This window comes from Erpetoichthys calabaricus, chromosome 13, assembly GCF_900747795.2.
Source record: "Erpetoichthys calabaricus chromosome 13, fErpCal1.3, whole genome shotgun sequence".
NCBI lineage: Eukaryota > Metazoa > Chordata > Cladistia > Polypteriformes > Polypteridae > Erpetoichthys > Erpetoichthys calabaricus.
This window is the reverse complement of record NC_041406.2, coordinates 27,749,066-27,764,146: the sequence shown is the minus strand read 5'-3', so window position 1 is coordinate 27,764,146 and position 15,081 is coordinate 27,749,066. Positions and strand designations below refer to the sequence as shown.

Here is a 15,081-nt window from a genome sequence, read left to right as displayed (position 1 = left end):
GATTTTAAAATAGTATTATGACCTGCAAATTATAATTATAGATAGATATATAGATATTAAAGACACTATATGATAGATAGATAGATAGATAGATAGATAGATAGATAGATAGATAGATAGATAGATAGATAGTGTGGCAGATTGCCAGGGTCATTACCTGGCCGGGATACCTAAAAGTACCGGAAGGTGGCAGGAATAGCTTCCGGGCCATGAGGGGGCAACCACCCTGGAGCAGGAGAGGACCACAGGAGAAGAACAAAAAGCTTCTGGCCTGTTGGGACCCGTGGCCACTGCCAGGGGGTGCCTCAAACCTCATAGGACTCGAAAATAGTTACTTCCACCACACTCGGCAAGATGGCTGAGGAACCTGCCAGGGACGGCCGAAGCACTTCCGGTGCAAAGGGCAGCACTCCCGCCACACCAGGAAGTGCTGCCGGATGGGTGTCATCAGACACCTGGAGCACATCCGGACAGGGATAAAAGGCGCCGCCTTCCTACAGTCTGGGAGCCAGAGTCGGGAGTGGGAGTTGGACAAAGCTCCCAGGAGGAGATAGGCGGCCAAGGATTGGACTGAGAAACAGATTTATTGGGGTGATTATTGCTTTTCTGCATTGTGTGGCATTCTGAGACTGTGAACCTGGGTTTATTTATGAATAATAAACGTGTGCTTTTTATAATGATGTGGTTTCCGACTGGTGGTGTCCGGGCAAGTCTCACAATAGATAGATATTAAAGGCACTATATGATAGATAGATAGATAGATAGATAGATAGATAGATAGATAGATAGATAGATAGATAGATAGATAGATAGATAGATAGATAGATAGATAGATAGATAGATAGATAGATCTTTCATGCTGAGGGGAAAATTTAGCTCAGTGAAACTGAAAACAGTTGATGTTCAATAATTACCACCCATCCATCTATTTTCTGGACCCCCATTTCCTTTTGAATGATTGTGTGAGCCAGACACAGATATCCTAACATCAAGTGATAGGCAAAAACTCAACCCTATCTTGCTTGCCAGTCATTCCTGCCTACACCAACACTTAGAGATGCCATAGATAAATACCTTCTCTCCTTTTTCTCCTGTATGACCTTTAATTCCACGTAATCCAGATTCTCCTTTGTCACCTTTTTCACCCTGTTACATAGTGTCATAGATTAAAAAGCCATATATGCAAAAAAGTGGTTTCAAACATCAATGATGTTTCAAGTTTCATTCTTATTATGCTATATGAAACTCGAGAACTCCAGAAGAAATATTATATCTGAGAATGAGGCATTGTAAATATATCATATTATGATTACAATATAGTTATTTACTCACTGTCTCTCCTGTAAGTCCTGTTGGCCCAACTGCTCCTGGTTTTCCAAGTTCTCCCTAAAATATATTATATTAAGTGGAATGCAAACAATCTTCTCAGTGAGGTGGCTTTCTACAGAAATGTTTCATTGGCACAAGCAAAGCTTTATTATGACAATTAAATCACAATTATTTTGTATATCATCGTAAAAAAGATCTCAGAGGTATTCAATGTTATTTTTTCCTTCAGCAGGTTTACTTGTGATACTCAAATATGTGCACGGGTGCCGTTTGAAGGGTATACAACCTGATGTTTGTGATCTGTAATAAAATTGAACTTATTTAGCAGATTAATAGCATTTTTTTTTCTCAAATAATGTTCACAGTCATGGGGGCAAGAGCCTATTCTTACAAAACTGAGAATGCCTGAATGAGCCATGAACACAAATAATATTTCTTCTCAAGAAAACAAACAATAACGAAGATATTAAAAAATAGCCACTTTTGCATAAATTTGAGACAGAGTGAGCACAAGCACCCAATATATTGTAACTTGGGAAAACAGCAGCGCACTAGCACACATGTGGCTATCAGAGTCACCAGAGACACAAATGTCACTGCCGGTAAGTAAAGCTCTCGGCACGGTTGACACGCTCTCCACAAACAGACACAATGCTGATGGCTGTGCCCAAGAGCCTTCCAGTTGATCCCAATTTCAGGGAAGGGTGATCCAGCCGATGTTAGCACAGTCCTCCATGTCATACCGGCACTCTGTCATTGAGTATCATATTACATTCAAAAGCACTGAAATCTTTATTACAGCCCATTGTCGTTCTGAATTGCATACACACACACACACAACTCATTGACATCTAGCTACCTGCTTTACACAGTATTACTGATTGAGCATGTGATCACAATAAAGGGGCTAAATAGTGACTATAGCAAATATGCTTTTATTTTGTATTGTATTTGTTTTGATAAAATGGACGGAATTTGTATATCAAAAGTTAAGAGTCACTTATTTACACACATTGCAGAAAGTATAACAAGAGCATCTTATATATAAACATTTACATGTGGAAGTGTGCGTGTGTCTGTCTGGCCCAGAAGTGAGAGCTGGAGTCGGGGTAAGAGAAACAGAAAACTAAACGTCTATGCGTGAAAGTGTGTGTGTCTGTCTGCCAGGGCCGGAAGTGCGAGGCTACTACGGCTACTCGGAGAGCCGGCAAGCCCCAAGTTAACGAATCAGAAGAAGAAAGCGACTCTGTTGCCAAAGTAAAACCACCAAAAAAAGAGAGAAACTCTTATGCAAGCGAGACAAGCAAGTCGGCAAAATGAAACCTCTTAGGAGAGAGATGCCCAGAGTAGTTCCTTTCAATTACCTGACGTCTTTACATTTCAATTTTATTTCTGAAGATTTCAATAGTTTCTAGGACCCCGGGCGTTTTACAGTACAGGCTTACACAGCTAGTCCAGTATAAAAGCAAGAACTAAAAAGTCTATACATCTGTATCTAAATAACATAAACCTTACTCACAGGAGATCCTTTTGGCCCAGGCATTCCATTTTGTCCCACCTCTCCTTGTTCTCCCTTGTTTAAAACAAAAAGAAGATGAAATAATTGACATTTGAGTGGACTGCGTAAATGTAAATGAACACTTTTGATTAATCATTTAATTGTTTTAGTCAGTGTTAAGCATGAATCTATTATTCCTAAATATCTTCTCAAAATGGGAAAGTCAACTTTGTATCTTAAATTCATGTATTCCCAAAGTGGTGAACTACAAAATTTACAGTCACAAAGAGCTAGAGCCTATCCCAGCAACACTGGGCACAAGGCAAGAAACAACCCTGGGCAGAATGCCATCCCACTGCATGGCACACTCATACTCATTTACACTCGTTTCAATGTAGAGTCAACAAGTAACTTACCATGAAGGCCTTTTGAGAAGTGGGAAGAAAATCGGAGTACCCAGAGGAAAATGTGCTTAGACACGGGGGCAACACTCTGACTTTATAGAAAGTCAAAGGGACCAGGATTTAAACCCAAAATGCTGGATCTATGAGGCAGCAGCAATAAAAAATGTCCCGACAAGTTTTAAATCAAAAATAATTATTTCAGAATCCTAAATTACACTACTGTATTAATATCTGTAATGTGATGGATTCATTGATAGCATCTAATTAGCAGGGAAATTCCTTGCACCTTAAATGAGGTGGATGTTAAGAAATCACACCTTCACAAGTTGTGGCTCAGTGGTAGCCTGCAGCCTCACAGTAAGGAGACCAGGGTTCATGGTGTTTGCAAATTACCTGTGTGCCTGCGTGAGTTTCCTTGAGGTGCTGTGGTTTCCTCCCACAGTCCAAAGACATGCAGGTCAGGCAAACTGGCAATCCTAAATTGGCTCTGGTGTGTGGTTGGGGTGTGTTTGCCCTGTGATGGACTGGCACCCTGTCCAGGGTTTGTTCCTGCCTTGCACACTGTGCTAACTCGGATAGACTTCAGCAGACCCTGTTCAGGAATAAGCCGGCTAGAAAATGACGGAGTGACTGACCTTCAAAAGTCCACTTCCTGACATAGCTTTGCAGTGTGGGCCATCGTCAGGTTGGCAAATTTTTCAGGTTTTTTTGTCGAGTTAAGCCAACAACACCTCCAGAGCATTTTAACAGCGAACCCCAGCATTCTGGGGCAGCTCCCTTTACCCTGAAAGCCTCACACACCATTGCCCCCTCTGCTGAGTGACTTTTTTTCATTGTTCATTGCATTTCTGTGACGTCAATACTTGTTTTGGTAACCTTACTCACAAGATTCTTTCAGACTGAAACTCTAATCCAGAAAATGGAAAAGGCTCTTCATAATGACTGACCTGGAAATCCTCTACAGCCCAGCCTACTTCCACCGAGAGTTTCCAGGCCTGAAATCCCCTCTTATGGCATTTGAGGATGAGTGTTTGATACTTTCCATGGCTTTCTTTCATAAGCTTCTTCCATCCTATCCTTCTAGGGCATATTCAGCTCACTGACCAGTACTTGCTTTGTTGGCCTAGAACCTTATCTGGCACAAGTATTGATCTAGAAATCTGATTGACTACTTGCAAGGCAAGCAGAAACTTTAGACAAGTTACCAGTTTATCGCAGTGCATACTCACCCACCCTCACTCATTAATGTTAGGATTGGAGAGGAGACCCAGTGATCGGTAACTGAGACTGACGTACTGACATCATCCTTGAGAGATAAAGGAGTGCTCAGTGTTTTGTGTTACTGCAATGAGAGAGCCAATTAAAATACACATTTTGCTCCTAAAAACTTTCTTGTGTGGGAATTTTTAAAGGTTTTATTCCTTTTAGAAGTGTTGTTTGGCTTTTTTTTTTTTTACTGAAAAGGAGCAAAGTTAGCTAGGTGTCTGGAAAGTGTTTAGAAAAGCTACTTGATTTCAAAGCTAGCATCTATGAGACACGGTGCAGGGCAAAAAGCACTTGTCTTGTCTAGTTTGTCTAGTCTGTAAGTAAATAACTAGCGTTGTAGCGATAGTTAAAAGTAACAGTGATTCCTTAAAGAGAAGAGGTTAAGGTATATAACGAATAATTGGACAGACCACTACATACAGACTGCCAATACTGATTCTCTGTGCATGAGAGGACAGAGCCGGCTATACTTCCTTAGAAGACTGGCGTCCTTCAACATCTGCAATAAGATGCTGCAGATGTTCTATCAGATGGTTGTGGCGAGCACCCTCTTCTACGCGGTGGTGTGCTGGAGAGACAGCATAATGAAGAAGGACACCTCACGTCTGGACAAACTGGTGAGGAAGGCAGGCTCTACTGTAGGCATGGAGCTGGACAGTTTGACATCTGTGGCACAGCGACGGGTGTTGAGCAGGCTCCTGTCAATCATGGAAAATCCACTGCGTCCACTGAACAGTATCATCTCCAGACAGAGGAGCAGCTTCAGCGACAGACTGCTGTCAATGTCCTGCTCCACTGACAGACTGATCGTTCCTCCCCCACACTATGCGACTCTTCAATTCCACCCGGGGGGGTAAACGTTAACATTAGTCAAAGTTATTGTCTGTCTGTATACCTGCATTGTTATCACTCTTTAATTTAATATTGTTTTTTATCAGTATGCTGCTGCTAGAGTATGTGAATTTCCCCTTGGGATTAATAGGAATTAGTCAGGAATTCAACAAGGTGTAGGACACATTCCTTTTGGAAATGAATCCATGCTGACTTGATAGCATCATGTGGCTTCTGCTATTATTTCAGTAGGCCGCAGTATGTTCATGCTACAAACCTCGTGTTTCACCTCATCCAATGGTGCACTTTTGAGACTGAGTTGTGTGGAGTGTGCAGTGACTGATGTCATAAAACCAGCTTGAGACCACAATGGACACTGATGCAAAACATTTGCAACACAATTATGTTGGCTTCTGGGCAATTCGAACACGCACAATGTAGCAATCTACTGTTAGTCTAGTTGAAACCCAAGGTGAAATGAACATTGGTGCTCAGCTATGGGATTGCTCCATTGCTGATCAACACGCTGAAGTGGACTTTGCTTGTGCAGAGGGATTGGAACCTGCTGAAATTCACCAAAGGGTGTTGGCTCATTACAGAAATGACTCAACAAAAAGTTTATGAATGGGTAGAAAGGTTCAGAGTGAGAAAAGCAAGTGTAACCGATGAAGCTCAATCTTGTTGACCATCAACATCACTCATACAAGGCCACATCGGCATTAGCAATGCTTTCATTAGAGAAGGCCGACCAATTACATTGTCTGTTGTTGTTGGACATTTGGATATCAGCTATGGATCTCCACATGCCATAGTGCATGATGACCTGGGGTACTTTAAAGTTTGCGCAAGATAAGATGCCTAAACAGTTTACAGATCTGATCAACACAAGCCAACATTCATCAGTGAATTTCAGCAGGTTTCACTCACTCTGTCCAAAGCAATCTCACTTAACAATGGTGCAATCCTGCAGTGGATCGTCCATGTTCATTTGACCTTGGCTCAAATCGACCAATAGCAAGTGCTGTGCTGTGGGTGTTCAAACTCCCCATTAGCTATTGTGATTGTCTTGTGTTCCGTCTAACGTAACACCACATAATACTCCGACTACCACCTCTTACCACCTCTTAGTTTCCCTATGCCTTAAGCACTTGGTGACATTTAAAAGGTGAAACCCTAAAGTCGCTCCGCAGTTACTCATTTAATTAAGAGAACAGCACAGTCTCGTCCATTTCCATTTTATCCGTTTGAATATTCTCTGAGCTACTGCCAGTCCACTTTGATGCCTGTCTCTTCTCCGAGGCAAATTGGTCCTTCTCTTATCAGGCAGGAGCCCCCAATCCTATATATAGCTCTGGAGGTTTTTTGTCACCTATTCTCAGCCATGCTTAGTCTCAGTCACCCTTCATGGATAGCTTGAGGCAGCTCTAATATAACTTGTCATCTGTCAGTAGCCCCCATCTTCCCATAATATCATCTTGAGATGTCTTATTATTAACTATGTCCACCTTTCTCCCTCTTAGCTGAGGAGGTGGGATTTTCCACTTCCCGATGCCATCACAATGCAACCCAAACATTACAGTATGTGTATGCTTGCATAATATCCTGTGATACGCTGTTATAGAAGTAATAGTGTTTTGGGGATTTTTTTTTTATTTAGGGTCCTATAGGTTCAAGAGGAGAGGATGGCCTTCCAGGACCAAAAGGCGACCCTGTAAGTAAAACACTGCATACTAAAATATGAAGCAAAGTGGCAACCTGAAATCTCTCGCTAAATTTCACTTTCATAAAATGGGAAATACTAAGGGTGGTCTACTGTATTGTAAAGATGTGCATGTTAGATTAATTGGAGATCTTCTATGAGTGAATATTGGTGTGTGAGTGATAGTGCCTTGTTACAGACTGGCACCAACTTGCCATGACCCTAAACTGGAAAAAATGGATGAATAGATGACCACATAACTATGAAGCTGGGAACAGAGCAACAATTGTTAATACTACTGACCTGAGCCTGGAACAAGGGAGAGTCCCGAGGCTTTGGAAAACATCTCGTATCACCCCAGTCCCAAAGGTATCACGTCCTAGTGAGCTGAACGACTTTCGGCCTGTCGCTCTGACGTCACATGTGATGAAGACCATGGAGCGGCTGCTGCTTCACCACCTGAGGCCACAGGTATGCCACGCCCTCGACCCTCTGCAGTTCGCATACCAGGAGAAGGTGGGAGCGGAGGATGCCATCATCTATATGCTACACTGATCACTCTCCCACTTGGACAGAGGCAGTGGTGCTGTAAGAATTATGTTTCTAGACTTCTCTAGCACCTTCAACACCATCTAACCTCTGCTCCTTAGGGACAAGCTGACAGAGATGAGAGTAGATTCATACCTAGTGGCATGGATCGTGGACTATCTTACAGACAGACCTCAGTATGTGCATCTCAGGAACTGCAGGTCTGACATTGTGGTCAGCAACACAGGAGCACCGCAGGGGACAGTACTATCTCCGGTCCTGTTCAGCCTATATACATAGGACTTCCAATACAACTCGGAGTCCTGCCATGTGCAAAAGTTCGCTGATGACACTGCTATCGTGGGCTGCATCAGGAGTGGGTAGGAGGAGGAGAATAGGAACTTCATCAAGGACTTTGTTAAATGGTGCGACTCAAACCACCTACACCTGAACACCAGCAAAACCAAGGAGCTGGTGGTGGATTTTAGGAGGCCCAGGCCCCTTCTTGACCCTGTGATCATCAGAGGTGACTGTGTGCAGAAGGTGCAGACCTATAAATACCTGGGAGTGCAGCTGGATGATAAACTGGACTGGACTGCCAGTACTGATTCTCTGTGCAAGAGAGGACAGAGCCGACTATACTTCCTTAGAAGACTGGCGTCCTTCAACATCTGCAATAAGATGGTGGTGTGCTGGGGAGGCAGCATAAAGAAGAAGGACGCCTCACGCCTGAACAAACTGGTGAGGAAGGCAGGCACTATTGTAGGCATGGAGCTGGACAGCTGGACATCCGTGGCAGAGCGACGGGTGCTCAGCAGGCTCCTATCAATTATGGAGAATTCACTGCATCCACTAAACAGTATCATCTCCAGACAGAGGAGCAGCTTCAGCGACAGACAGCTGTCACTGTCCTGCTCCACTGACAGACTGAGGAGATTGTTCCTCCCCCAAACTATGCGACTCTTCAATTCCACCCGGGGGGGTAAACGTTAACATTATTCAAAGTTATTGTCTGTCTGTATACCTGCATTGTTATCACTCTTTAATTTAATATTGTTTTTTATCAGTATGCTGCTGCTAGAGTATGTGAATTTCCCCTTGGAATTAATAAAGTATCTATCTATCTATCTATCTATCTATCTATCTATCTATCTATCTATCTATCTATCTATCTATCTATCTATCTATCTATCTATCTATCTATCTATCTATCTATCTATCTATCTATCTATCTATCTATCTATCTATCTAGTATGTGAATTTCCCCTTGGGATTAATAAAGTATCTATCTATCTATCTATCTATCTATCTATCTATCTATCTATCTATCTATCTATCTATCTATCTATCTATCTATCTATCTATCTATCTATCTATCTATCTATCTATCTATATAGCACTTGTACAGTAAAGCGCTAGCACTAGTAGAGAGCCAGGGCATACAGTTCAAAAGGAAGTAAGCATCTGTTTTAAGTAGAGGTAGACAGCTGATTTGAAACTGGTAAAGAAAGAGGGTTTTGTAGACATAAACAGGCATTTAATGTGGGAGAACCGATCAGAGGTAAGAGACAGTAGAAATAGACAAGTGAGTATGTCAGTAGCTAGCAGTGGATATTCAGTAAGCAAGTTTTCTTAGTAAGAAGTTCTGACAAACAACATTTATTTGTATAGCACGTTTTCATACAAATGATGTAACTCAAAGTGCTTTACAAGATGAAGAAAGAAAACTTTATAAAAAAAATAAATATATATAAAAATAAGATTAGGCAATACTATGTAACAAAGTATAAAGTAATGTCTGATGGCCAGGGATGACAGAAAAAAACAAAAACAAAACTCCAGAGAGCTGGAGAAAAAAACAAAATCTGCAGGGTTTCCATGGCCATGAGACCACTCAGCCACCACTGAATATTCTACCTAACATCAATGATCTCAATCAGTCCTCATGGTTTTCAGGCTTCACGTGGAAGAATTAGATGATGATGGTCAAATCTCTGTGGTAGTAAAATCCAGCTTTTACCAACTGAGGCAAATTTCAAAGTTAAAATCCTTCCTTTCACATAAGGATTTGGCAACACTGATTCATGCTTTTATTACGTCTTGGCTTGATTATTGCAATTCTTCAAATGTGGGATTCCCCAAATCTGCCCTGTTCAGTTGGTTCAGAATGCTGCAGCTAGATTTCAGAGTAGCACCAGTAAAAGAGAGAACATCTCACCCATATTGGCCTTGCTCCATTGGTGTCCGGTGAAATTTCGGATTGACTTCAAAGATTTATTGTTTATTTATAAGTCCTTGCATGGCGTCACCCCTAAATACATCTGAGATCTCCTTCATCCCATCTCAGGAACCAGAGTTTTGAGGCCATCTGCTCAATTACACCTTGCAGTTCCTAGATCACGGCTAAAATTTAAGGGTGTCAGGGCTTTTTCTGTTATTGCTCCAAGACTTTGGAACATTTTGCCACTCCATATCAGATCTTCTCCTTCTATTGAGGTCTTTAAGACTCGGTTAAAAACCCACTTTTTCTCCTCCACCTTTTATGGTGGGTGAGGTCGTTGGGATGGGGAGGATAGATATTCAATAGTATTAACTAACTGTTTTATTAAACTGGTTGTTTTATAGTAGCCTTACATGTTTCTTTGTACAGCAGTTTAGTACAACTTCTGTTGTTTTTAAATGTACTTTATAAATAAATTTGGTTGATTGATTGATTGCAAGAAGGAAGTAGTGTGTAAAAGGTTATACTTGGTACAACAGTTCTTCGTGCTCAGGATAGTTAAAGATGGCAACAGCACAGGTGTTAATTAATAGGCAGTGACCTTGGAAGTAATGAAGTAATAAGAGAGGCGAAGTGGTCAGGAAAACAAACAGAGAAAAGTAAAGTTTAATAACTTCACATGAAGATACACATCAGGAAGTCAAGGGAATTACAGTATTACAGGGAAGTGTATTACAGGTCACCCTCTTAATATCACAATTAATAAATACATAATGCAGAATTCAGTTCAGACTCTTGAAAATAAACTTAATCTAGCTTTAAATAAAATGACTGGGTGCATAGATTTTAAAACAAACGATACTTACTGTTTTACCTGGAGGGCCCAAAGGTCCTGCTTCTCCTTGAGGCCCAGATTCTCCCTGCATTGTGAAAACACAGCAGACAAAAAGGAAAATGGAATCTTTACTTCCTTGGGTTCTGCTAACTAAACTAAATCAATTTTGCTCAGACAGACTAAGGGCTAAATAAGACTTTCTAGATTTAAATAAAAATAATGTGCATATTGCATTCAACAGTATGTTTTTCAATGTTTTAGTAGTATTAAATTTGTCATTGTGTATAGAAAAGTGGTGGTATACTTGCAATAACCATAAAATGGTTATTGAAATGATTTACAGACAGATGTCTCTAGATGAAAATATGGCTTGAAATATAAGCATTGTAGTTCAGGCGCAGGCCAGTTAGGAGCTGTGAGGTCATATATTGGACATGATGAATCTATTAGTCTCTAGGTTATATTAATCATCAACAACACAAAATACAAACGTACCTTATCTCCAGGCTCACCCTTTGGACCCACTGGTCCCGGAAAGCCCTAAATGATACAATAAAAATGAAGCTGAGTTTAATAAAACATTCCTAAATATCTGAAGTTGGTTAGGTCAACTGCAGTGCAGAGCCATACTGGTCGCAGGTTTTCATTCTGGCCAGTTTCTTAATTTATGGTCACTCTTTTTAACGCAACTCCTTATTTAATTTGTGATCTTAGAATTAATAATAATAATAATTCTTTACGTTTATATTGAACTTTTTTCATTACTTAAAGCACTTTACATAGTGAGTGGGGAGCTACTTCAACCACCACTAATGTGCAGCATCCACCTGGATGATGCAATGGCAGCCATTCTTGCACCAGAACGCTGACCACACATTAGCTGTTACGAGGTGAAGGGATGAGACATAGTTAGCCAGTTAGACACAGGGGATGATTAGAGGCCAGAATGACCAGGCCATGGTGGTAAATTTAGCAAGGATATCAGGATACACCCTACTCTTACAAAGGATGCCTGAGGATCTTTAATGCTCACAGAGAGTCAAGACCTTGATTTTTTTGTCTCTTCCGAAGGATGGCACCATTTTAACAGAACAGTGTCCCCATCACTGAACTGGGGCATTGAGCTCCTCACATAGACCATAGGGTTAATGTCTCCTGCTGACCTCACCAACACCTCTTCCAGCAGGAACCCAAGCTTTTCATGTTTGGTCAACTATCCAAGAACTGGCCGGGCCCAAACATGCTTAGCTTCAGGTTGATGTCCTCTTCTTAATTGCATGTGGTATGGCTGCCAATTAATAATAACATTACTGTTACTTTTCTCTCAAAATTAGGAAGACACTTACTGTTTACTGTGACTTTATTCACACGGAAGGCACTTCATTTTTTTACCTTTTGTTTCATTATATTTCACTTGCTTTTCAAGAGTGTTTCGTTCTTCATTGTTTCATTTTCAAAGCAGTTATAGGGCAGAAAATGACTGGTCAGCTAAGTTTGTGACTTTTCCCAATACAAGTATTCACCATTCAATAGCTGTTTTAAATAACATCATTTGTGAAAATGAAGACAGAAGAATGCCTGATCCTGATTTTATTTTTGTATTTTCTCAGAAAATGGAAATATCGACTGGTCAGAGTTTGCCTCATAGACGAATACACTCAGGTACAAATACAGGTTTATCTAAACATGTTTCATAAGCTAAATTTGGTCTCTTAAGTAAACCTGCAGTGCCCTCCAAACCTGGAGAAGAGTGCCCCTATCCAAGAGAATGCTCTTAAGAATTAAAGGTCAAATGAAAACCTGCAGCCACTCCAATACCTGGTTAAAGAGAAATGTAAAATGTTTATACAAACTGTGCTTAAAATAGTTTAGAAATTATGTCCATTTGCACTGAAAACAGAATAATTACAAAAGCCTAACAATCCGATGTTACTTTCCATCTAATGTAAGTACAAAAGTATAAATGAGATAAACTGTAGACATATAGGAGGAAAAAATAAAAAGACAAAGAAACCATGAGGAAGTTTTTCAAGGGAAGTGGCATTAATATAATATAACATGCAATCACCACGGATTTGAGCAACTTTGTATGCAAATGTATCCACAAGAAAGGACTCCAGTAAGTTTTCAGATGGCATCTTAGCAATATGAGCAGTGCTGCGTGTGGGCCGAGGCAATGAGTCGATCACCTTAGGTGGCGCTTTGGTCACAGAGGCATTTTCATGCAACAGTTCTCTTTTAAGATTATGAAAGAATAAATAAAAAATCAACGTCAATTTTGAATCTTAACAATTACATACACATCCAGTTCCTTACGTATATACTACCTTCAAAGACTGTGATATATTTTTTATTTAAAAATTTTCAGATTTCTAATAACACAGTTTGCAAGCCTTATCACACCAGGAGCTTCCAAAAACCAAGAAAGCACATGCACATTTCAAAGGCACATGGCAGTGCTCAATACTGACATTCGTTTTCTTGATTTTCACATACCGTATTGGGTATATATTGCTTACTTCATTTTGTAAAATTTTGTTTATTTCTAGAATTTTCTTATGGTGCCAGTTTTATGTAAAATGTCTATTAAATGGTTCTTAAGTTTGCAAAAATGTTTAGTTAAGAAGGACAGCACAGAGTAGAGAAGCTAGTTTCTCTTTGGAATAAATTTTGCAGTTGCAAAACTAAATGAAAATATTTGGGGGGGGGGGGGGGGGGGGGGGTAAGGAATATAGTTTGTTTGCATATAGTTTTATATGTTTCAGTGTATATTTTCCCTTCTTTATTGTTTTAAAGGTAATCTTTTTCCAAATATATGTTACTTATTTCATCCATTGTTACAAGGATGTATAATATACATAATACGTAATATTAATCGCATTCGCCCCTCCCTCACTCCTCATACCACTGCCATTCTTGTTCATAGTCTTGTCACTTCTCGGCTGGACTACTGCAATTCACTCCTCTTTGGTCTCCCTAATAAATCTCTTCATAAGCTTCAGTTAGTCCAGAATTCTGCAGCACGTATCATCACTCAAACCTCATCTATTCACCATATTACTCCGGTCTTGCAGCAGCTTCATTGGCTTGTTTCGTACTGATTTTAAGATTCTGCTATTAACATTTAAGTGCCATCCATAACCTTGCCCCTCCATATCTGTCTGACCTTCTTCATGTTGCCATTCCATCCCGTAACCTTAGATCCTCTTCCTCCACCCACCTGACCATCCCTCCCGCCCGTCTAACCACCATGGGGAGCAGAGCTTTCAGCCGTTCTGCTCCCAAGCTCTGGAATTCATTACCTGCGGAGCTCCAAAACATCAAATCATATTCATTTTTCAAATGCAAACTTAAAACACATCTGTTGAAAATGGATTTTTCTTTTTCCTTCTGATTATAGTAGTTTTGTTTGGTTTTAATTTTTAGATTTTCTGATGTTTTAAGTTGTTTATAATTGTGTCTTTTATTTATTTATTTATTGTTAGTTTGTTCGGTGCCCTTGAGTTCTCTGAAAGGCGCCTTGTATAAATAAAATGTATTACTGTATTTTATTATTAATATCATGGGAATATTGTATTGTGGTGCTGGTATCCTTTAAAAAAGTTTCCATTTTCTGAATTGGTCCATGGCATGAGAGTAGGGTGTAGTGTGCTACTACGTATCGTGTGCCCACAGTTTGGTTGATCAGACCTCATGCTGAGTTGATTGAATGTGGAAGATTGTGGTTTCGCTTCCCAGTTCCTCCCTGTGTGGATAGCGCTTTGAGTACTGAGAAAAGCGTTATATAAATGTAATGAATTATTATTATTATTATTATTATATTTCTGGCATTTATTGTACAATTATGCACGTGAGTTGAGTACATATTTCTTTCTCCACCTCACCATGGCATATTTTCAAGAAATTATAATGATTGCATTTTCCAACATTGGCAAACGTGTTCTTAAAGAATTTTTTCCCCATGGACAGGCTGTTAATCAGTGACATTATATTGAACTGCTGAGGTGTCTATTGGAAGCATTAGGAAAGAAAAAAACATTCCAGGAAGTGGTGCATGCAAAACAGGATTTGGCATAATGAAAATGCACCTGCACACAACACACTGACAGTCAAAGAGTTTTTCACCCAAAACATTGGAGTTGTTGTTCTGCATCCTCCTGTATTCCCTAGATCTTGCACCAGGTCTTGTTCCCGAAAGTAAAATTTAAACTAAAGTGAAGAAGACTTGCAACGGCAGAAGAAATACAGGAAAAAAACATTGGTATCTTTAGACATGGCAGCAAAAGATGAGTCCAGGAAATGTTAACAAGAATGGGAGATGCACTGGGACAAGTGCATTGTATCTAAGAAGAGGATTTTGAAGTTGGCTAAAAGGGAATTACTATAGGTTTTCTAATAAAGTTTTTTTTAACAACTTCTTTTGCCCCCCTATATGTGAATTAAGTATATAATTATCATGCCTAAATCAGG

The 15,081-nt window shown here is 40.1% G+C and overlaps 1 protein-coding gene across 1 annotated transcript in view; it reads right to left on the bottom strand.

The window, feature by feature from the left end:
- LOC114664066 (collagen alpha-3(IX) chain-like) overlaps window positions 1-15,081 on the bottom strand; it is a 164,941-nt gene that overhangs the window by 22,446 nt on the left and 127,414 nt on the right. Inside the window, exons 27-31 of the mRNA XM_051936132.1 lie at window positions 11,107-11,151; window positions 10,643-10,696; window positions 2,849-2,902; window positions 1,333-1,386; window positions 1,075-1,146 (exon numbers count right to left, since the gene is read on the bottom strand). Of these exons, the coding sequence (XP_051792092.1) occupies window positions 1,075-1,146; window positions 1,333-1,386; window positions 2,849-2,902; window positions 10,643-10,696; window positions 11,107-11,151 (279 nt within the window). The remainder of the gene's footprint in view (window positions 1-1,074; window positions 1,147-1,332; window positions 1,387-2,848; window positions 2,903-10,642; window positions 10,697-11,106; window positions 11,152-15,081) is intronic.